This window comes from Topomyia yanbarensis, chromosome 1 (assembly GCF_030247195.1).
Source record: "Topomyia yanbarensis strain Yona2022 chromosome 1, ASM3024719v1, whole genome shotgun sequence".
NCBI classification, from domain to species: Eukaryota; Metazoa; Arthropoda; class Insecta; order Diptera; family Culicidae; genus Topomyia; species Topomyia yanbarensis.
This window is the reverse complement of record NC_080670.1, coordinates 192051860-192076561: the sequence shown is the minus strand read 5'-3', so window position 1 is coordinate 192076561 and position 24702 is coordinate 192051860. Positions and strand designations below refer to the sequence as shown.

General features: G+C 39.2%; 2 protein-coding genes across 2 annotated transcripts in view; one reads left to right on the top strand and one right to left on the bottom strand.

The window, feature by feature from the left end:
* Nucleotides 1–9961: 9961 nt before the first annotated feature.
* Nucleotides 9962–15566, bottom strand: LOC131676132 (uncharacterized). The gene is given in 6 exon segments (XM_058955255.1): nt 9962–10394; nt 10458–10886; nt 10889–11839; nt 13782–14552; nt 14808–14912; nt 14978–15566. Coding segments are annotated over 6 exon segments (2958 nt in total). The 3' UTR covers nt 9962–10281.
* Nucleotides 15567–23810: 8244 nt separating this feature from the next.
* LOC131685312 (tyrosine-protein phosphatase non-receptor type 23) overlaps nt 23811–24702 on the top strand; it is a 28541-nt gene continuing 27649 nt past the window's right edge. The window contains exon 1 of the mRNA XM_058968954.1: nt 23811–24596. Coding sequence (XP_058824937.1) covers nt 24585–24596 — 12 coding nt within the window. The 5' untranslated portion in view covers nt 23811–24584. The remainder of the gene's footprint in view (nt 24597–24702) is intronic.

Below are 24702 nucleotides of genomic sequence, written 5' to 3'. Positions count from 1 at the left end.
GTGGTTAATGTTGATACGGTTGGTGATATACGGGAGAGAAAAAAAATGGCTGTACCTGACAACAGTTTTATTCCCGGAGCTGTTCGGGTGATTCAATACTGTTTCTAATTTTAATGTTTTATTCAATTCTATCTTCATGACAATGCACTATGGGAACGTTAAGAATCCTGTTCGCTACGTTTGGCAGGTCGTGTAATGTTGCCTATTTTAAATCCACATCTGAAATGCAGGCATTTTAAAGGCCTAGCAACGATATCCATTGTAATTAAGGCTGAACTGAGAATGGTTCAGAAAACGACAAAATAAACAATTTGTTACACCATTTACTAGATCTTCATTGGACTCAATCAGCAGTACTGTTTGTAACATGCCCTACAAGCTGATGAAGTATTAGCAAACGGTGTGGAAAAGCTTTTTCGAATTTTCCGATGTTGTTCAACTATAACACAGAAAAACAAAGGGTAAAGAACCCTGTTTACTTTTTGTAGTTTTCTTCTCCAAAATTAGAGTTGTATAAACAATTTTGGGCCCTTATTTCATGAAAGAATGTCATTTTGAAAAGTTTTGTTCAAGAAAAACTGAAATTTGCGCACGATTAATAGAAATTGGTCAAAATACCTTTCCAGGTGGAAATTCATGTCTCTCGACGGTAATTCGCTCATGTGTAATATTGATGTAATATCTCAAATATTTTAATTTTTTTATTTCCCTAACTTTTATTCAGCGGCTTTTCATACAAACATTGTAAAGAGCAATGTTGAATGGCAATTGTTTATCTGGTACAGGGCGATTGCTTTGAGGATCCTAATCACTTCCCCGAAATATTATATTTGTTAAAGACTTTTAAATTGGTATCCATTTTAAAAAGTTTTCAAAATCTTTTTAAATCAAACCAGCGTAATATTCATTGCAAAATAGAAATTTCAGAACCCCTGCGCAGAATAAATGAAATAAATCAAATAATAAAAATGATATATCACACAGTGATATTTGAGTCTGTTTTCAATGAAATTGTTCAACACGGTTGACACACATTGGGCGCCTGATGAACGATTATATAATTATTATAGTTGGGAGACAAATCCCGATTGGATGTTTTTTAAACAACCTTTTCCTAGGAGCCGCTTGAGCAGCGCTGCAGTAGATGCACTTGATTGGCCTGCATCTATCCGTCACTTGAATGAACAGCGCTACACTCATTTACTTGATTGCAGCGACAACAGGGCCAGTTCACACTACTTGGTGAAAACAGGGTTTGTGTCTGGGCTATTTTTGCTCCAAACTAGAAACGCTACTAGGGGCACGCATATCGTGAAAAAGAAATTCAGTTTTTCCATCAGAAGGAATTTGCGCAATCTACATTCAATTTACAGACAGGATTACTGTAACGCTACCTAGGATGAAATATTTTTTTACCACCTTCATAACCGGCATTTGATGGACTTGGGATTAGCTCTAAAGGGTGGAAAATTGTCAGAATCGAATTCGACTGATGGTGTGCACCGGAAGCTACGTTGGTCTATTGACACCTCTGCTCGAAAGTGCAAAACCAGTGCATGTACGACTGCGTAAAATTATCTAGTGAAGCTCACACTCACAAGGTGCCTACGGCCAATTTCTTCACTGGATAAAAACCGGTTTTCGCTGAAAACCAGTTTTCAGGTCACTGGTGACCAATTAGCCGAAAACCGGTTTCCAACCAAGTGAAGAAATTGGCCGTTGAAGCTCTAAGGTGTTTCGTCTTTGGCGTAACTAGACGAGGAGTGTGGTAAGGGATCATCCATAAATGACGTAGCATTATATGGGGGAGGGAGGGGTGTTTGTATTTTGTGATGATATGAGACGAAAGGGTAGTAGGGGTCATGTCTCATGCTACGTAGCTTTTGTAAAGGGGAATAGGAGTTGACCTTAGCCGTTTCATCTAACTACATCGCGTTTTATTTAAAAAAAAAATTTCGTTGACAAGGGGGAGGACAAAAATTTTCGTTGACAAGGGTTACCGTCAATCTACGTAAATACCAGGGGTATTTAGATGTTTGTGCGAAATGATGACGGTCAAGGGGGTGTTTAAAATCACTCATGCTACGTCATTTATGGATGTAGCCTAAGCGTGCAGCAGGCTGCGGGGAAGAAGAATGACAGCGCGAACAACTTTGCCCAGTTAAGGTCACAACCAGTGCAACAACCGATTCTAGTTAGAATCGGTTGTTGCACTGGAGCCGGAATACGAACTGGAACCAGCCAGAATTCCAGTTCATTTCCGGCTGAACTTTACTGGGTGTTTACGTACCGAGCAAACATAAAAGGAGATGCATATTATATTGCGCACTTCGCACCAACCTGGATTCCGCACTTTCAAAGTGCGAGTGATCAAACAGCTACTGATAACTGCGAGCTGTCAAAACACATGTATTTTAAGTGATAGAGATGGTACTTTTATAGACAGACAAGTCGAACTAACCTGTCAATGAGAAGAATTTCATAGAAGAATAGTAAGTGTGCAGTGCGGTTAGAATTTTGTTTTTAGTGCCACAAGCAATAATAACTAGTAAACAATGTTGTTAACCGTCGTTTCTAAAACCAATATGGCTGATCGGCATTTTTGAGGATCGTATCACCTGAGAATAAAACCTACTTGGTTAACATGGCATTTAACCTAACCCACTCACTCAGAAGCCCAAAAAATTGTTTGAAAATCGTTCAACACGGTTCCATCGACGGACATTTGTTGAACGGTTATTTGGACGTCGTCCAACGTTGGTCCAACGACCAGGGATGGGAATTATCATTCATTCGCATGATTCTTGGCGAATCCGTTCATTGCTTTGACAGCAGCCAATCGTTCATTCACGATCCAACTAAAACTCTCCAAAAGAACACATCTGAACGTAGGTAGAGATGAACTTCCGAATATGTGAGCCAGGTAAAAGAATGACACGTACTATGTTGAATGAAGAAGATCGTGTTCTTCATACGCGGATTGAATCGGAAGATTGTACTGTAAACATTCACAAGTGAATCAACTTTTAGTTCACAAATGAATGTGACATTGTATTCTCTGGTTGGGTTAGGTCAACTTTATAGTGCAAATGTACATTATAATCATGGTGACAAGTAGATTGCACTACAATCCACTTGAAATTGATATTGTGATATGCACGGAATCGTTTTAAGAAGTTATTTTTTTCACCAGCACATTGCAAACTACTTACTCAACAATAAGAGATCACCAAGTGAAAATTTCATAGGTCTATAAACAAGAACGACATGTTTTTTTATTTGAACGATCCGGTGAATGTTTTGAAATGAATCTTTGTGAATGAAAGAATGCATTCATTTGCGATCCTTTCTGCTTTCATTCAAAACACTACGTATGCGAAGGTGAATGAATCATAGTCGGGCGCTGACACTTTTTTCAGTTTTGTGTTTTGCTTCTCGCTTTCGCATGAACGCGTAACTCAGCACAAGAAGGGTTGCCGAGATCGGGTTTCACAGTAAGAGCATGTTGGTGGATGATTTCAAATTGATCGATTCGTGAAATGATTTTTCCCATGCCTGCCAACGACACGACCTGAAACTTAATGAAACATTTCGAAGAAAAAGTGTTCGAGTCATTTACCAACATTTACCAGTGCATTGAGTGACCCCTTGATTCTAACGTAAAAATAATTTCTCCAGCAACACTTCTTTGTTTATTGAGTTTTACAAGATGACGACACAAATGAACTCATGATGAATGAAGTTCATGTTTGACAATTCTCGGTGGTTTGTTTACTTTGTCACTTGCGTGAGTGCGAGTGCAACGGGTGTCCATCTGTTCCATTCGAACTCACGTAACATTCATGTAAACAAACCACCGAGAACTGTCAAACGAAGTTCATCCGGCTCATTTTGTAGGGTTATGTCGGTTGGTGTAAAACCTAATTGATTCTCAGTTGCTGTATATAGCAACCATGTTATGTTTACTGTGGACAGATGCCTAGTTACCGGAAAAATTAATTTCACACGTCTCACTATTTCCCGGTGTGTTGACCCGAATCAGCTATGGTATGTTCCATGGATTGTAAAATATATTTAAATAACTATTGATAACGGAGCGGTAAGTTCTGACTATTGTGTTATATATCTGATAAAATTTAGAATCATTTTCAGGTTAACTTCGACAGAGCTACCATTATTATGAACTACCAATGGAGGTAGGCATTCTGTTTAGCGAAAAAGTACTGCTTGGAATTAAAATTAGACGAAATAGATTCTAATTTGTTTATTGTAAGAGAATCCGATTATGCTTGGGAATACATTTACTGAGGGTTTGGTTTCAGAGTAACAACAATATCAAGTATAGGGGTGAAAGGGAGGACAACGATGTCCCGGGAAAGTAGAACACAAAACTTGCAGCTTTATGGCAGCCGGTAGATCAACATCAACTAAATTTTCGAATTGTTAAGACATCACCAACCGGGACGCCATATGATTTTCATAAATCTTTAAGAATGAGCTAGACTTCCAGGATGCTCTGTTTTAAATTTCCAACACTGCAGCTTCGAATAACCACGGTCAGTTTGTGCAGGCACAAAGGTGAGAGTACTGCAATCATGCAGTAGGACTCTTGTGCGGGTTGGCAGGAATTTTGGAAGCTATGAATATCCACTCCAAGATGTCAGCAAATTTCATCAACCCCACACTAAGTTGAATTTCCGGTTGAAACATAGGGACACTTGAGGATTTCGATGTTCCGGGATCTGGGTAATAAAACGTAGAATTAGTGTCGAAGCTCTTTTTAGCATTTTTTCAAAAAAGATCTTGGAGTGTTGCTGAAGGGAGACGAACTTTGTCGAAGCGAACGTTGTTCGGCAAAATGATCCTGATTTGCTTCAATCATCTGCGAATGATGAATGTAGTTGGTTACACTTCACTATATTCACTGACTTCAGTAAAGAGTTCTTAATATGTACGACTTGCTTGGTCCCTTGTCCAGTAGTTCCCCAAATTTTTAAAAATCTGTCGAACGTCATCAAACGATCCAAGGAGAAAAGTTTTACGCTTTGTTTATCAAATGTTCTGCTACAATAAAGCGTAACTAGGGGTTGTTACGGTAACTATAAGTTGTTTTGAAAAAATAACAATAAATTCATCAGTGTTGCTGGTTTCATGCTTTTCTAATCAAATATCAAATTTGACAGTACCAGTTACCTGAGTCACTGAGGGGTAGTCATATTTGCGATACAGTTTTGAAACAGCAGTGTTTAGTCGTGTCGTTGGTTGGTCCCTGATTGAATAATTTTGAAACCAATCGATCTTAGTCATCTGGATTTCGGGTGGGTGAAACGTTTTCTGCCAAAATTATACATAATTTCCTGCTGATTTCAGCCGAAACTCCGGCGGACGGACACAGGCGAATGCGTGGTCGTAATCTTTCGATCGAGATTTGAACAAGAACGACCCGGAAGCCGGGAAACCGCTTATGAAATCGATGGTTCAAAATCGTCCCATGCAGGTCATTCGTTGGACCGTTGGGCAACGTCCAACAAATCGTTCAACAGGCGCCGGACCTGAGTTGGACGATATTGAAAAAAAAATTGTGCTTCTCAGTGGGTTAATTCCCACCCCCCCCCCTAATAAATGGATGTTTGAAAATCATCGAAACTGCTACGAAGGGAAGAAGAGTATACCGGACGACCAAGTTAGACTAGCCAAAAATCTGGCCGCAAAATGACCGACCCCGATTTGAGAAACTGTTGTGCCATTTGAGCCGAAATTCTGGTACCATCCAGTTAGAATGTCGGCTCAAATCTCTTACTTTTTTTCTTCTAAGTTACATCATATTCTCAAATTTTTCTAAGTTACTATAAATTTTCAACCATTTCCACTACCACCCGATGACAGGATGGTAATTTCTATCAGTGTTTCAAACGTGTGTACCCTCTAAGAACGGTTGGTTTCAAAATTGTCCAATGAAGGACGTTCGTTGGACCAATTTGGACAACGTCCAAATAACCGTTCAACGAACGTCCATCGTTGGACCCGTGTTGAACGATTTTGAAACAAATTTTTGGACGTCTCAGTGGGTAGTTTTGGAACAGCCCGCAGTCGAAAAGGGCAACTAGCTGGCTAACGGGGGTCTATTTACCAACTCGGATGTGCTAATTGCCCTTCAATTTGTCGGCAAATTGGGGGCTATTTCAAATGCAACAATTGGGTGATTGGCGTCCTTAATTGCCTCTATGAAAATTATAAACAATACTTATTTTCGGCATCACTATGTAGGTACCCAAATAAACTTATCTGGATACTAGGTAATCACCACCATACACAAGGAAAAATTGAAATTGGTATTGCACAACAAAACTTACCAACGAATTTGATTCGTTAGTTGGACTGACTGACAGATGTCAAAAACTCTCCAAAGGAGACGTTAGTAGTGTAATTGCATCTATTCACATCTCTAATAATGGTCAGATTGATTGTCAAAGTAAATTTGACATAAGATTTTGACATTCAGATTCTTTTTAGTTGGACAATTGTCCAACTAGCGGAGGTCCAACTAAAAAGCCGTCCAGTAAAAATGTGTCCAACCAGCGAATCACGACTGTATATTAACACACAATTCCATAATTTCCTTCATTCGTTGGCCAAATAAAGTTCACTAGACAAACAAAATATAAGCGACAATACGCGAATTGTTTAAAAAACAATTTTAAGCTTAAGCCAAACAGGAACCGCCGTATGTTAGAGATACACGGAAAACAATCAAATCCATTTCAGCCGCCAGAAAATTTGTAGTAGCGAGTAGAGTAAAATGTCAAAATATACAATTTGCCTCACAATATTCGTCCGTCTTTTTTTACTGACAGTTAATTACACACATATTTGCATATTTGTACTTTATAGTATATTTCAATGTCACAGCGGCCGGCTTGCAAGTTTGTTTTGAATTTTCATTCGTTTGAGACTCGTGGTAATCATGATCGCGATACGAGGATACTCGTGATACGCCAGTTTTCAAAAGATTTTCACCCCTGTTCTAGCTGAAACCACTTGGAATAAATAAATGACTTATCTTTCGAACTACCAAACAATACAAAGAAACCGGTTCTTGGGAATTGCCACTCAAACCTACCCGTAAATGCACCGTCACAAGACCGGAATACATTCAACGAATGAAAGAGCAAATTCGGCGGAATTCTGGTAAGTTTGGCTGGACGACACAGGATTTACCGATCAGGAGTATTAGGAAAAGTGTGATATATTTAATTTTCTGCTTGGGCTAATCTTCTGGGCGTTATGAAAGCACAGTTTCTCGCGTGATGCAATTGTGTGTAAGTCACGTGCTGCATCGAACTCCTGCCTTTTACTATCTTTTCCATATCCTGCACGGTAGGTCTAACGAGGGTTTTCTTAGCGTTATTCGAAATAGTGTTATGCTGAAGTACGTGTACTTTTATTTTCAGTGGCTAATTCATACCACTACGCAGCGGAATGCAACGATACTGTACTATTCGTGTGGATTAAAAACAAAGCGGGGTGGGTAAAGTTTATTGCTTGCTTACTGGTAGTTACAGATTATAGGTTTTTGCTTCTGCTCTGAACGAGATGAGAAGATAGACTGAGTAAATCCTACATGTTTTTAATCAGTTTGAGCTTATTCCCATGGATGTTTTTATCTATTTTATGAATCAATTATCGCAAGTCGCAAATCAATGATGGCTTCGGGTTACACAAAATTACTGTGGCGCTTTGCTGCAAATGGGGCACAGGAAAACAATGGCCCTCAGTTTCGTGAGCATGCAAGAATGCGAGAGATTAATGAGTCTGCGAGTGCACGATGTACATAAACCTGTACGGTGCACAATACGAATGTGCGAGACATTAAGCCTGATTGAAAATATTTGCACTTGGGTCGTAATGATTATTATTTTTACACATACAATTGATCATGTTTTACTTTTCTTATCTTCATTTTTATGCTTTTGCAACTTTTTTTACTTTAAGCCTGTACATTAGTTTGTGCACGCTGACGCAAATCGACATAAATTGACATTTGCTGAGTGCCGTATTTGCCAACATTGCATCACAGCTTAATAGCAGTGTTGGTAAACACGGCTCACAGTAGATGTCATTTTATGTCGATTTATCGGTCGACTTCGTCAGCATGCACAGCCTAATTGTGTCAAATGTGTAGCAGTTGTTTCTATTACTACAGCGAGGATGCAATATTCGGTGAAATGGAATGTTGATTGGAAGAGAATATTTTCTGAAGATGGATGTCGACTCTATCCAATTTCATCACATCAGGAATGTTGTACATCATATCGTTTTTGGCAGATAGGACATTCTTTAGCTGCAGAAAAGTTCAGAAAAGTGCTTAAAATTTAGTGAAAATACAGTTTAGCAACACAGTGATTGATCAAAGCCTTTTGAAATTGCATAATGAACCAATTGTATGATACACTGATAATATAAATTCGTGGATATAATGAAATTGATCATGCAATGCACGAATTCATTCGTCGTTTTCTGCAACGAAGTATTTCCGTGCATTGTAAATAGTAGGTTTCGTTCATTTCACGAACAAGAAAGGCCGCTTGGTGAACGAAAGCTTTCATAAATTTCACATATTTGGTGTATACTGCACGAATGTTATCGTTGATAACAACATTATTTTTCGTGAATGAATCGAAATGTTTTGTTTATTTTAATAAACGTTTGTGTATATTCCGAACGATTTCGTTAGTCGAACGAATTAATTTCGTTCATCTTAGAGAAGTTTTCGTATACAAGAGCATATAATTTTGACATTGCTCCGGCAGAGAAAAACTCCAACTTATTCATATGGAACCAAGGAGCAGTTCGCGATGGCTCAACTGAATCCGTACTGCTCCAGATTCTAGATCAACTGAAAGCAAAAGAAGTTCAGGAAATCTTCCTGAAATCGGCGGACACGGATACTGTTACTAAATAGTCAGACCGAGACCGTCGTGATGATCAAGAATTATCTGACGTATAGCAACAAGGACCCCATATTCTACCTCTATTGAAGCTCTTCTGAAGTTGACGGTTTGACGAATGGTGCTCGTAAATATTATAAAGACTTTCGTATATAGCAGCGAACAATTTGGTTGCCTAATGTAGCCTTTTCGTAATAAGCCAACGAATATCGTTTCGTGGTTTTCACGTAAAACTCGTAATAAAAAATCAAAGTGTTTCAATAGAACTACGAATGATACATCATATGAACGAAAAATTCGTAAATTGTATGAAAATTCATAACGATTTACGAATATATTCTATCAGTGTACTAGGGGGTAGTGCATCATCCCGATCAGAAACACATAACAAAAAAAATTTCAAAACTATATCTCGCGTTATTACTTGTTAGAAATTTGTGTTATTTTAACTACTAACGAGACCTTATTTATAACACAATATATTATGAAAATTGCATTCTGTTTTAATCTTGTTATTTCATTCTGATCGGGATACTCGACGTGCAATATTATAGTATGACAGTTCTCAACACTGTTGGTAGGCTTACACCGAATGCAGTCAGTTGTCTTGCTACAAAGATAGAGTGTAAGAAATTTCAATTGAAACAACGTAGGTTTAAATTGTAGTTATAATAGTAATAAAAATCCTAATCTTCCCCAATTGAACCGTCGAGAGGAACAGACAGCGAATAAAAGTTTAGCCTAGTGCTAGTCGTGCGTAGTTATGCCTCGTGAGCCATATTCCATCGGCGTCCCGTTTTCGATTGTGCTTTCACGAGTCGTCCGTGTGCGAGTCCGGAAAGTTCCAACCGCCGGAAATCACGATAGTATGATCAATAATGTAGATGACCACGCCCATGTAGGTCAATTTTGGGACGGGAAGGAATGTTAGTTCAACACTTGTGACTATTATGACCAGACTTCCCAAATGAACATCGAACACCATGTTCGCTCTAGTTCTGTGCTCATCTTAAACCCACAATTCGTGTGCAAACTCGAACGCGCTAATGCGAGTTAAGAATAAGAGTTTGTGATACTCTTTTTAAAAAATACAACTACACTACTCTACCGTTCCACCTCGAATGAATTTATTTCAATTAATTAGCCCTAACTACAGTTCAATACTGCTAACTCTGCAATCCTCGCGGTGGTGCCATCCATCCGGTCACACGTTGCCATCGATTGGGTCGCACGTTGTCGTCGTCTAACAAAAATGCCTAGCTTGGCGATTGCGATGTTTGCCGGTTGTCTCGAGGAACTTCGACGTCAGCACCTGAGTCGCGTGGCTTCATCGTTAACTCGTCCTTCCTGAGAGATGAGGTTCCGTACGAATCACTTCTCTGATTGTCAAACGTCTAATGTTAGGTTGGATGTCTGGTACTGGATCTTCGACTGTTGTGGTCCTGGCTGCAGGTTGTATGTTTATGGTAGCTGATCTATGGATGAGAAATCTAAGGAGAAATGCTATACCGATTAAGCTAGGTAGGGACATAATTCCCCCGAAAATGGATAATGTTGGCCACTTTATACTGTTCGTTGATAGCCGGATAACATCCAGCTCCTTCCTCGTTTCCAGATGGAGTTTATGTAAATGGTCCAGGCTGATGTTTAGAATCTCTCGATGCATATTCACATCGATTCCGTCTAGGGGTAGTTGTATTGGGTTTCCCGGTAAGGTTTTCACTCTTGAGCTATATAAAACATTATTGATGTATAACTGACAATTTCTGAAGAAAACGATGAATGCTCCGGTCAGGTTTCTGTTTGTTAGGCCACAATTTGATGAAAGGGTGAAATTTTTCATAGTGTTTATGAACAAGTGTTGGTTGTCTAGAAAAATAACTTCTCCTTCAACTGGGTTGGTGGTAAAATTACAAGTTGCCTGTTCTCCTTTCAATACTTCGGTATGCAGGTTGAATTGTCCAAATTGATTTCGTTTGCGTCGAATATAGTAGGTTCGACTGAGTTTATGGAGTAAATCTCGTCTTTGTGAGTTAGATAAAATCGATGATCTATATGAATTTGCTTATTTTTGTGAATGATTGGGTATAGACGTATTTTGTTGAATATTCTCGGGTCGAGTTTTGGCATTTTTATTATGAGTGCAATTTCCAAACTGTTCGTTGCCACTGATGTCGTCGCATAATTCATTGCTTCCAGAGCAGTATGAACCGTTATATTTTCCCTAGCTAAATCATTGATTAAAATATCAATTTCACGTTGGCTCAGAATTTTTTCGTTTACTATTCCTAATTTAGCTAACAAGATTGTATCAATTATCTGGTTCAATTTCTTTGATAAGTAGTTTAAATGAAATAAAATCTTAGTGGAATAAGTTTCGGCTGATCTTGTGTTAAACAGATTGATTGCCTTTTTCGTTTCAAACATTGCTTCCTTCAATTGTAGGTTTATCTCACGGTTAATCCTGATCTGCTCATTATTGTTCATAATTAAATTATTTATGGTAGAATTGATGATTCTCAAATCATTGGCATCTGGACTGCCAGCTATAAATTTCCAAACTGTGCCTAAGCTATCCCAACGTTTATGACGTCTGATAGGGTCTATGCTTTTTAATGCAAAATCTATTTCGTTAAATTTTTCTATTATTAAGTCGGAAAATTGATTTCTGCTAAAGTTTTCAAACTGATCTCTAAGGCTTTTTACTTGCATTCTAATAGTCGTTAGATTGAAGTGATGAATGTAATATGTGTGGTCAAGTTTGATCCGTGCCTCGCCTTGATCGAAGATCATGACTGGTTGACGTCCTACGTCCCGTAAGTCGAGTGTCACATCTTGTGTCGATTGAAGTTGGTCTGGTTGAATACATAATAGCAGTAGTAGTCTGAAACGTAGAAGTAGAAGTCACGTTTTATATTTTCCTAATTTTGAGGTCGTCTTTGTGGATTCGTCGGTTATCGTCAGTCGTAATTGTGCTTTTGTTAACTTTCGAAATTTTTATTTTTTTGAACCTTTTCTTGTGTTTAAGTCTTTGTCGGGTCGTCTCGTATGCGTCTTGATTTTCTTCGATCGGTACAGGTTTCTTTTTTTTGTTATGGTGTTCCAGCGCATTTTTCTGGGTTCGTAGTAGGTTTCTGTAAGTCTTTTCGATAATGTCCGGTGTACGAGGAGAGGGAAGAATTATTTCCAAAGGAGTGAAATTTGTGGAGGAGTGAATAGAAGAATTATATTTCTGTACGGATAGTTGGATCAGGTCTGGAGTTGAGAGATTCGGATTTTCAGTTTTTGTTATTCGGTAAATTTCTAGGAGCGTTGAGTGGAAACGTTCAACGGTTCCGTTCATTTCGCTCCGACCGGTGGCGGTTACATATGGGTTGATTTTGTGTATGTTGTAAAAATTAATGATCTCTCCCGTCATAAAGGATTTTTCACCATCCATCACAAGTGTGTTTGGTGCTTTGTACTTTAAGAGAATATCCTTTATTGCTGGTATGAGGTCGACGGCTGCTCTTGATTCGATTTGTGTGACTTGAGCGAATATTGAAAATTTGTCGACATATGTCAAAAAGTGAAGACTCTCTAAAAACATAATGTCGATGTGCGCTATTTCAAATGGAGCCTTTGGAATTGGTGTTTCTTGTATAGGAAACTTTATCGGGTTTCTATCATATTTGCACTCATGACAAATCGGACAGTTAGTGATAAAATCTCCTACCTTTTGAGCTAATTTTGGAAAGAAATAATTTCGAAATATTTGCTGTTTATTTTCCTGTGCACCTCTGTGGGCTCTGTAGTGTTCAGTGCGGATGATATTCCATTGGTCATCTTCCTCAGTTATGTCTTCAAGCATATTCTGAGTGAAACGAATCGTTAACAGATTTTGTTGTCCGAAATGTCTTTTATAGACCTCTTGCATTTTTCCCATTGTGTTCTCATCTGTTAACAAACCATTTACTTTAGAATAGTTAAAGTGGTTTTTTAGTACCTGTAATAATGAATCATCGTTAATTTCATTTATATAAATTGTAATTCTTGTGTATCCTGAAAATGGGGTTTCTGTTATTGTTTTATCAGGTCCTTTCTTTATTACCACTTGATGACGAAATACGTTGATTGGCGATTCAGTCGAAGGTATATAAAAGTCGTCGCTATTTTCGGCTGAATGTTGGGTTGCTGATAGGGAGCATACAATTCTGCTTAAGGCGTCTGCCACCACGTTTGCTTTTCCTGGCTTATACACTATTTCATAATCATGCTCTTCTAAATATGCCTTCCATCTTTTGAGTTTTGCATTTGTATTTTTTGGAGATAAAGCAAACGTTAACGGTTGGTGATCAGTTAGAATTTTAAACTTCGCCCCGTATAAATAGTTTCTAAATACTTGCAAAGACCAGAAGATCGCTAACATTTCCTTCTCTGGCACAGAGTATTTTTCTTCCGTTGAAGACAAAGTTCTGGAAGCAAAGTGAATCGGTTTGTCTTTGCCGATGTCACCTTGGGATAGGACAGCACCTATAGCGAAATCAGATGCGTCCGTTGTGAGAATAAAAGGTTTCCCATAGTCTGGGTAAATGAGAACGTCAGACGATTTTAATACGTTCTTCAACTTGTCGAAGCATCGTTTTTCATCATTCGAGAGCGAAATTTTTCTATTTGATGAGAGATTTCTTTCCCCCCGAAGAAGGTTTGTAAGAGGTTTTGCGATTTTCGCAAAGTCTTTTACAAATCTTCGATAATAACTCATCATTCCAAGGAAGGAACGAAGCTCTTTGAGATTCTTAGGCTCTGGGTACCTATTGATAACTTCAATTTTTTTAGTGTTAGGTTTGATACCTTCAGCACCGATAACAAATGCTAAAAATTCTATTTCAGAATGCAAAAACTCGCATTTGTCCAACTGAATCTTGAGATTTGCATTATTTAGTGTTTCTAGAATTATTTTAAGATTTTTCAAATGTTCGTTTAGGGTCTTTCCAAACACGATGACGTCATCGATGTACACATAGCATATTTTCCCTATGTGATCTCTTAGCACGTCGTCAATTGCCCGCTGGAAGATCGCAGGAGCATTCTTCAAGCCGAACGGCATTCGAGTGAACTCATATTTCCCGTTGTTGATGGCGAAAGCCGTTTTCTCGATATCTTTCTCCCTCATTTTAATCTGGTGAAATCCAGACGCTAAATCAAGGGTGGTGAAGTATTTTTGACCCTTTAGCTGATCTAAAACATACCCAATCTCGGGCATTGGATATTTATCGGGAATTGTCTTCTCGTTCACCTTCCGATAGTCTATCACCATTCGGAATTTTTTCTCTCCTGAGGCATCGGGTTTCTTTGGTACAACCCATACTGGTGCCGTCCACGCTGAACGAGATGGTCGAATAATACCATCTTCCAGGAGTTTGCTGATTTGCTTTTTTACCTCGTCTGCATAGGCAGCAGGGTAAGGATATACCTTCTGATGAACTGGAATATCATCGGTGGTATTGATTGTGCACTCAACGTTTGTTGAGCATGTTAATTTTGCATTTGTTTCATGAAAAACTTCTTTTGAGCTGTCGAGGACAACTCTTAGTTGATTCTGCTCCTCTTCAGTAAGATGAGCTGTTCGAAAAACGCTATTGGAAGTACAGTTTGTCTGAGAATATTCGCAGAGAGGAATGACAAGTTTCTGATTATCAGAATACAAGGTCAAAGTCCTATTAGGAAAATCAATATTTGCATTCAAGTCATTCAGTATTTCTGTCCCTATGATTCCGTAGAAAAATGAATGGAACTTATGTAACAGAAATTTAGTAACGTAATTAATTTTCGGATAAAAAAAGTTTATATCTATCGCAGAGGTTGCGTTAAATTTACCGTTAGCACTAGTGATGCCTTCGGCATTGAAATCATACGGCCTGCTGTCCTTGTAGGCCCAGGCAAGTTTTGGATTGATTAAGTTAATGTTTGCTCCTGTATCTACTAAAAAGGGGAACTGTCCACTAGTAGTCTTCAAGTTGATGTAGAGCAATATAGGTTTCACCAACTTGAGCTCCATTCTAAAAAATGGGTGGCTGTAGCCTCATCTTGCTGCGGTTCTTGCTCTTGCGTATCTAATTTAGGTTCCGGTTCTGCCGGTGATTGCATATCATAATATGGATATGAATCGTCGTAATAATCATATTCGTAATTATAGAGATCTTCTGTTCGATCTTCAAAAATGGTATCGATAGGATGAGCGTGCTTTTTGAATGGGTACGGATATGCTTGCCCCGATATCGGCGGTGGTCTTTTAAGATTCATTGGTGGCCTGTTACCATAGTCCACATTGTGTGTTCTCATACTCTGGTCAATATCCATCGGCTCGGGTTTCGGTAATGGTTTCGCAGCCCAAGGCCGTGGGGGTGCCTGGAATGGATTAGGCTGGTACTGAGGTCTGGTTTGGGTGAAAGGATTGGCTTGAAAGTGTTGCCTGCCAAATGATGGCATCTGTGGAAAATTCCTTGGGGCTGGAATTGGTGGAGATGGATATCTCCTTGGAGGTGGTCTAGGAGGAAGCCTATTGATTTCCAAATCCCTTGGTTTGGGAGTTGGGGTGAAATGTTCATTTCGGAAGGGTGCCGATCTGGTATCCATATTGTGGTAGTCTAGGCAAAACTGATACGCCTGGTTTAACGTCTTTGGATTGAATGTTTTTAGTAAATGACACAGAGGTTTTTCTAACCCTCGAATAAATGCATCTATTGCTTTTTCTCGAAAATAGTCAATGTGTGAATTAGCATGGAGGAACAGTTTTTCCTCCGTTTGAATTTGAGCTACTATGGATGAAAGTAGTTCGTTCACCCTGGAGTAGTAACTGCCTAAACTTTCATTGGAGTTCTTTTTAATAGTTGTTAGTTCGAAGTCCAATGTTTTTATATCACGCTTATCCCTGTAATATAGAAGCAACGTCGATTTTATTTGTGCCCAATCATGCACAATGTTATTCGAATTGAGAATATCGGCTGCTTCGCCTCTAATTTTTCGTCTCACGGAGCGTTCAATTAAATCAATTTGAGCTTCCGTGGCTCCGGCATCTCTGTACATGCAGAAAATGCCCTCAACATCTGTAAGCCATACTAATAGTTCTGTTGGCTTACCATCAAAATTTTGTAAATCACGAATAAAATCTGGTAGTTTTCCTAATTCAATAAATTGTTGCATGGTCAACTGTGCAGCCGCAGGAATTGGGGCTGGGTGCTCCATTATTTTTTTGAAGTAAAAGTTTAATCTAGATTTTTTCTTACTAATTTTGACGGAAATTTATTTTTAATGAAAATTGATAATTAACACTTTTTCACTATACACCTGTACTCTGGATTTTCTTGGATTTTTTTGTCACTAACACTTAGAATGATAAAAAATTATTGGTACTTACATATAGGACCGTGTCCTCGGTTCGGCCGGCATAAGTTAATCCGGTCTTCTTTTTGGCGTTCCACCAAGTGTCGGGGGAGAAGAGGCAGATATTTTGGGTTGCTCCGTTTTGCTCTGCTGTGTTGCATCCACTACTCCGGACCCTACTATCAATTGGGATAATCCACGGTGTCTTCGCTTCTCGCTTTGTGTCGGGTTTTTTTTTTAACTTGTATGTGGCTCCTTGGACCACCACTATTTAGATTTTTGCACTTTTTTGCTTGGCTCTAGAGACCAGGTTGTAAGATTTTTTTCACAAGTCACTCGAACACTTATACACTTCCCGGCACGAGATGGATCTCGCCGGAGCCTCCAGTTAAGAATAAGAGTTTGTGATACTCTTTTTAAAAAATACAACTACACTACTCTACCGTTCCACCTCGAATGAATTTATTTCAATTAATTAGCCCTAACTACAGTTCAATACTGCTAACTCTGCAATCCTCGCGGTGGTGCCATCCATCCGGTCACACGTTGCCATCGATTGGGTCGCACGTTGTCGTCGTCTAACAAAAATGCCTAGCTTGGCGATTGCGATGTTTGCCGGTTGTCTCGAGGAACTTCGACGTCAGCACCTGAGTCGCGTGGCTTCATCGTTAACTTGCGTACCAAAAACACGTACACATGTTCGTCTGCACAACCGATCCCCATGTGCGTACGCGGCGTTCGTACACGTAGGTTCTTGGCACTAGTTTTCTCTTTCTATCACTCATCATCACTATTCTGGACTCATTCTGTTTTGTGTATGCCTTTCTTGTGTACGCACACGGTGTGTACGTACACGGTGGTTAAACCTAAGTTTGCACATCGTTCGCTTGGGTTCGGTGTTCGAGGCGAACCTGTACACAAAGGCAAAGCAAGTTTTAGGTTGAACGTGTGCACGACATTTTGTACACAGGTGCAAACTTATCGATGTTCATGGGAAGATTGATTATGACCGAGGAATTCTCTGCATCATCCACAAGGGTCGCAGGATAGGATTGGTATTAGTAGGTAGGGAAATGAATCAGAATATATCTTGGTAGATATTTTGATTTAGCTAAGTCCGTTTACAGAAGGGAAACTACCAAAGGGAAAAAAAGAAATAATATTGAAAATATGCTATAAAAAATATGCTTATGCAACCGTGTAACATTGAAAATATTATTTATGGCTAGTAGACAAACCGAAACTACAGCAAAAAACTCGATTTCATTTACGATTTGAGCGGCAAAAAAATGAAAAAATGAGCAACAACAATACCTGAAGCATTACTTTGTATGAGTGATATATTAACAGTTCCACACACGCGGCGTTTGTTCCCCTTCCCTGTCAGCATACGATCCAGAGATCTTTACTAAGGCAGCTTCTGTCCGAAACGAAACCGAGTCGGGCTCCAACCCCAATCGCTATCAAAATAAAAGCAGGGGGGGGGGGTGGTAGCGAGAACCCAACCCAGCCGGATCCATGCAAAAACGGCGTTGACTCGTACCCCGGTTGGCACCACTGGGATAGGAGTTCTGTATCAGAGGTGAATGGCGACATTGTTTGGCCTCATGTCGTACAATAATATAGCTTTGGTTAAAATTTAATGGTAATACAAGCGAAAAACGCTCAAAATTAACAACAAATAATTATTTCTATATTTAGTTCGCATTGTTTATTGTTTTTTTTTTTTGTTTATTGTAGTTCGCATTGTACACGCTTAGTTGTACCCGGAAATTTCCCGTATAGCCGAATAATCAGTAAATGTTTATGCTGATATCTCGAAAAAGTGTCATTTGTTTGCTGATCTTCAGCGAAATATTTCCCGAATCTCGGCAAACAATTGTATTACCGAGTTATTACTGCGATTGCCGAGTGCTCGGCTGTTCAAATCTCGGCAAAACTTGCATGCGGTAGAAAAAAAAGTGTAATACTTTACTGATAGTCCTCTAAAATAGCAACTATTGACATAGAATGCTTCGATGTCTTAAAAATATTTAAGACATAAGAAATGTCTCGGTTAGTTTACGAAAACCGGCTTGACACATCACGGAGTACGAGAAATTTTTCTGGCCTAGGCAACGTGTAAATGGTGGACGGCGAAGCTGCCATATTTCATTATTTCTCCATAGCTAAAGACATCCTCAAACAACACCATGCAACTATGAATGTCAGATCACCGTATGTCAATGCTGGCAGTACGCTTCACATTACGCAGACTCCACGCCATACCTTTATTTCTAGGCTTCATATATCCTGTTATCTGTTCAATTGCCATTATAATTTGTCTCTTTGAAGAAATCTTGGATTGAAACGCGAATCTTCTCTGTGATGTGATGATTTACCATTTTCTTCGCTAATAACTCTACCTTTGGAGGCCCGGGATTTTGATTTTTTTTGAAATTTTGAACAAGAAAGAACACTTACTAAAAACTTTTCTTTATCTACCCAGATCATCTTACGAGTACAATTCTTCCTGGTGGCGGAGTCTAAAACATTGTTTTTCCTTCATATATTTTGATGATTTTTTCCATGTAAACTCAATTATAGACTTACTTGACTCAAATTAGGAAGAGTCTTAGAGTGTCATGGAGAACTATCCTACATCCGTTTACATCTTTTCAATGACAGGGGCCCCTAGTTCAATTGTGCCCAGAGGCCCCTAATGGTCTTAAGCCGGCCCGGGCGCCCCCAAACAGATCATGGCGTGAAATACGTTCGAGACTAGTGCACATGTATAGCGCAACGCAACGCATTCTGGGAACGTACATAATACCAGGTTTCTACCTGAGACGTCCCATGGCGGCCAGGACGCCGATTCGAATAATGGCCTGCAGAATGCGTGGATCGAAATCCGGTTCAACACAACATAGTAGACACTTATGCCTTTCAAAAAATGCAAAGAAAACAATAAAATTGTTTGGTGGTATCCAACGGGGAAAAACGATCGGAAATGGTGAGTGAAGCTAAGCAATCATGTGAAAAAATTTCCTCCAGAGGCGAGATTCGAACTCGCAACCTTTGAGACTCCGGCCCAATGCACTAACCCTTATGCTATTCCTGGGTATGGTGACATCCCAGAAATAACATATGATTATCCCACTGGCGACGGTGATCGTACCCTGCGTGCAAAGCGAGAATCACACACAACGACAGCTGATCACCCCAACACATTTGATCTATTTAATTCATTAGCTCTGTCACCCACCGAAGTACGATGGGTAATGAACTAAAAATTAGACATCAGACGATAATAAAAACCCGGGCCTTGGTATCTAGCGGGGAAATTAAATAGATCAAATGTGTTGGGGTGATCAGCTGTCGTTGTGTGTGATTCTCGCTTTGCACGCAGGGTACGATCACCGTCGCCAGTGGGATAATCATATGTTATTTCTGGGATGTCACCATACCCAGGGATAGCATAAGGGTTAGTGCATTGGGCCGGAGTCTCAAAGGTTGCGAGTTCGAATCTCGCCTCTGGGGGGAATTTTTTTCACATGATTGCTTAGCTTCACTCACCATTTCCGATCGTTTTTTCCCGTTGGATATCACCAAGTCCTAAATAAGGTATTGGCACTTAAGTCAAAAGACCAAAAAATTGAATTACAGGTCGGACTCGATTATCCGGGGATTCGATTATCCGGGGATTCGATTATCCGTGATTCGATTATCCGGGGAAAATGATTCGATTATCCGGGTGTTTAGAAAAAAAATCTGATTTCAACTATAATGTCTTATTTTAGTGCTAATTCGATTATTGCAGTCAATAGAACATTTTTTCGGGTAATTGAGGGGTCTAGGATTAATCTCCTCTCAAATTTTGACCTACCAAAAATAGCTTATGGGTTATTCCGCGCAAAGTGACCTAAAAAAACCAAAACTTGGAATCGACCTGCATGGATTGGAACCAGTTTTGAAGAAATTGTTCATTTAGAGCCAATCAGTGGCGGATCCAGGGGGAGGGTCCTGGGGGTCCGGACCCGCTTTGAAATTTAATTTAAAATTTCTCAACAAGTGAAAACAGAGAGAAATTTTAAGTTAAATTTAAGTTTATGTTAGTTTCAAACTTAAAATCATTTCAAACCTAATTTGACCAACCAAAACTTGTATCCATTAACTAAGGTTTTTACGTGTTACGAATTGCACAATGTTCATTTTAAAACCGAAATTTCAGACCCCTCCAGAATTTTTTTTCTGAATCCGTGCCTGGAGCCAATATATAATAACTTAAATTGTTGTGTCGTTTGAACAGCCCCTCAGTCCATGAGAACACTTTTAATTTTAACAAATTGTTTAAAAAATTGTTTTTCTTCGAATTATATCTCTAGTACTGTTTGCATTAGAATCAATCAGAGAGATAATTTTTTCAAAGTTTTTAACACCAGTTTTGCCAAATATGCAACTTTTTAATTTTACACTAAAAGTACACTTTTCTCGTGATACACGTAAATACACAGGCCACATAAAATATCATTATACCTACATTGCTCGGTTGATTTCTGGCTATCTCTTGGGATAATGATGACATGCTTCTCAGGATTCTGTTTGGATACTTTCCGGGATTCTGATCGAAGTTTTCTTAGCATCCCAATGGAATCTATTTCAGAATTTTGATTGAATATTCGTCCGTATTTATATGGTTTTTTTTTCTCTGAATTTTATGCAGGATTCAAGAGAAAAGCTTCTTAAATGTCTGATCAAATCCTTGTCAAGATAGAATTCCGCTGAAGATTATGATTTATTTCAGATACTGTTAGAATCATGGTCCTATTTTCATTGAAATCCGGTGTAAATATCCCGCTCTGAATTCCAGTGAACTTTGACACAATATTGCTCTTCTCCCATTATCCCCTTCAACAATTGATTCCTGCTCAGAATTCCAATGGCATCTTTAACCCGCTCACGCCCTTCTTGTTGATAAACAACCACGTTTCCAAATGACTATAACTTTTAGTTTACACAACGACAAGTAAGGCTAATAAAAGCGACTAAGATCTTTCATTTGAGCACTAAAAGTTATAAATATTATCAGTAGAACAGAAGTTATTACAATTAATCTGATTGGGTTCCGCTGAAGCAGTGCTGCCAGTGATAGTTTCAGTTAATGGTGAAAATTAAATTTTGGAATATTTTCTTAGACTGGCAATATTATTGAAAACTGCTAAAATTTTCTAATTTAGATATCCCCCAATTATCTTTTTCATGCAATTGAACTAGATCGGAAGGTAAATATTGAGAAGCTTCTAGCACTGCACAAGAAGCACTTATCTTTATTAAACCAGGTTTTTCGTGTTTCTTGACGCCAACAGCTCTAATGAAAAATAGTTGTGGGACCCTATACGCGGTAGAAAAAAGTTGTTCAAGAAATGGTTAACGAGATTCTCAAAAGAGACCCGCCCATCCCTGGAGGTGATTTCAATTCTTGGGTAGCTCAAGCAAAAATGGATAGCAATACTTCTCGCTGAGGCGCCATCTACGTAACCTGGTAGTCCTTCGCTAGTGACAAGTATGAGTGGGAGAGTTTGCGAAGACTACACGCGTAGTTATTACCTGACAATCCGGTACGACATTGGTCAACTAAATAATGCTACAAGGACAAGGACGAGGATCTTTTTATGGGGGCGCAACACGCACTCTTCTAACTAGAATGAGGATTAAAAGACTTGTTAGCTATTGATATGTAACACCACCACGTAAATTAAATTGGAGCCAAGAAACAGACGACCCCAGTTTACTTAGTTTTATTTTTTTTTTCTGGTATTCGAGTAATCGAATCGTTTACATTGGAAAATTGAAGACCCGGGTAATCGAGTTTGACATGTATTGCAAAAGACACACCTTATTAAAAAGTTTGTCTTAGAATTCTTACACAAACAGCTATAAACAACTGATACATACCGTTAACTCGTTACCAATATGAATAATAAATGAAAACCAACTGAAAATACAAATCACACCCTGAAAGTCTGAAAAATTGACTAGGGCCAAAATAGGTACATTTACATTTACCATAATAGGAAAATTTACCCTGATCATTTTATTTCCAATTTCTCCACGTATGAAGCTTAAATTCATAAAATAACGCAAAAAAAAAGTTTGATTCGATTATCCGGGGTGAGATGTTTTTGAAATCCCCGGATAATCGAGTCCGACCTGTATTAGAATAAAATTGTTGAAAAATTTGAATGAGAGCCTTACCTTAATTACAACTTATTTCGACTAGTTTTACATTCAAACATTTTAGGTTATTCTTACCCAAGTAAAATTTTAAGTTTTATAGCACACTACAAGTGTAATTTAAGTTTGAAGAGTGACTTCAAGTCACATTAAACCTTAAATGCTATTTGGGTATTTGTGATTATTTCTTTTATTTTTGTTTATGTTCCTTTATTTATTTCTTATGTTGCATGTACTCTACATCAAAACTACAAATAAATAGAAAACCAATTTAACCTGTATGCCATCCTAGTACTGTTTCGACTTTTACATGTACACAGCACTTTGTTTATGTAAAATAAAATTTCTCTACCAATCTAACGGACCTTAGAACAACGATATTCCGAGAAATGTATGCCTCCACTCCCACGAAAGCTGAGCTATCAGTCAACCGTTTGACTGTTGCGCGACGCGAGAACGAAAAAAGTAACAATTGAACAAATTTGTACCTCGCGGCAAAGAACGGAGCACGACCGCGAACACGAGTAGGAATCTATGAATGAAAAACTACATACGTGACAAGAATAGCTGTCACTGGCTGCAGTGCTGACTTACCTACCATTTCTCCGTCCCCCAGGCAACTAGATCTACATGAGTATAACTGTCTGAAGTTTCGGCCGACATCTTCACTCACTCTGGCTTGAACCGGTACCAAATTAACTGATCCTCCTTGTTTAATGTGCACGAGAGTAGCCGTGTTTCTCGTCGATCCTACACGAGTTATTCAAATCGGTTTGGTTTAAGTTCAAAGAATTGTATGGCCGCTCTGCCAAGCGCTTTAATGAATAAAAAACGCATTTACGATGCGGCGTGAACACAATTTGAAGTGGAGTGGTCAGAGTCGAGAATGATTTGTTATGCATATTCGGTTTACGGATTTTGCGGTGGCTGCAAGTTCAGTAGCCATCCGTGGTTTTAGATCTTAGATCTTTTAGACACAATCTTCTCCGCAAGTCCGTTGATTTGCTTACCAGTGTTCATAAACTGTGTCACTGAATGGTATCCGAGGAATAGTCCGCGAAATCCGGGATTGATTTCCCATTGAAAACACTAGTCACGCTTTTCCTCCTGATGCAAGCAAGTAAATTTCTCTCCTCTCAGCCTCAATTGTGAGCTTTCGGCGCGGGGCTGTATGATTATATGTAGATACAAACACAAAAGTTGAACCCTCTCGCTCGCGCCCAGCCGTGAGACGCCGAAAGGTTTATGTTACTTATTATAAAAGAAGGTAAACAGTCATTCTGTATCCCCATTTGAGCGCTTCCAGTGCTGGAGTGTACATACATACGCCCGTTTGGTACCGCGTGTGAGCTGCTTGGTGACCGTGTGATTCCGTCGTGTTTGAAAAGTGCTAAGTGAACCTTGTCCTGTGCGCGTAGAAAAAAAGGCGTTTAGTTTGCAGCAAAGCAGCAACCAGTCGATGAGATCTGCTGCATAGTTGGACCCTCTGATAGAACTAGTCGGACATAAGCCACACCGTTCAGAAGCAATTAGTCAACGACCGCATTACTGGCTGGATCCAATAAAGCTTGTGTGCCTAAATTAGCACAGCCCGCGCCGTAAAACAGCAACCGATGCGTGTGAAAGTGTGCAGAACAAACGCTTCTGAAAACTTTACGCCGCGCCACCCATTTTTCTGTGTGTAATCGTCGACGCTTTACAAGTCCCACGATAATTCAATTGTGATAAAGAGCAGCCAGCTGCCAGCTGGCTACATATATTAAACAAATCTTGCAAAGTTTGTCTTAGAACCGGTTGGGGGTTTAATTATTATTACTGAACAGTTCTGGCTTTAGAGAGGCGGGTGCGAGTGTGTGAACTGATCTAGAATTGAAGTCGGACCGAACCCTCGATTTAGCGCGTGCAAAACATCAACGACCACCAACCGTGCAGTGTAGTAGGCGCTGCAGATTGAAACCTTTTTCTTAGTTCTGGTTTGTTGTTGGACGGCTTTTTATTGTGTGTACGCGCCGGAATAGTAACTAATAGCAACAGGAACAACAGAGGGATTTTGCGATCATGACGGTCAAGGTAAGTTTTTGTGCCAGTGGAATTGGGGGTTCGATTAAAACGAGACTCATAGCGTGATTAATAGAATTAGAGCTGCGATTATGATGGTTAGATTGATTGAAAGATA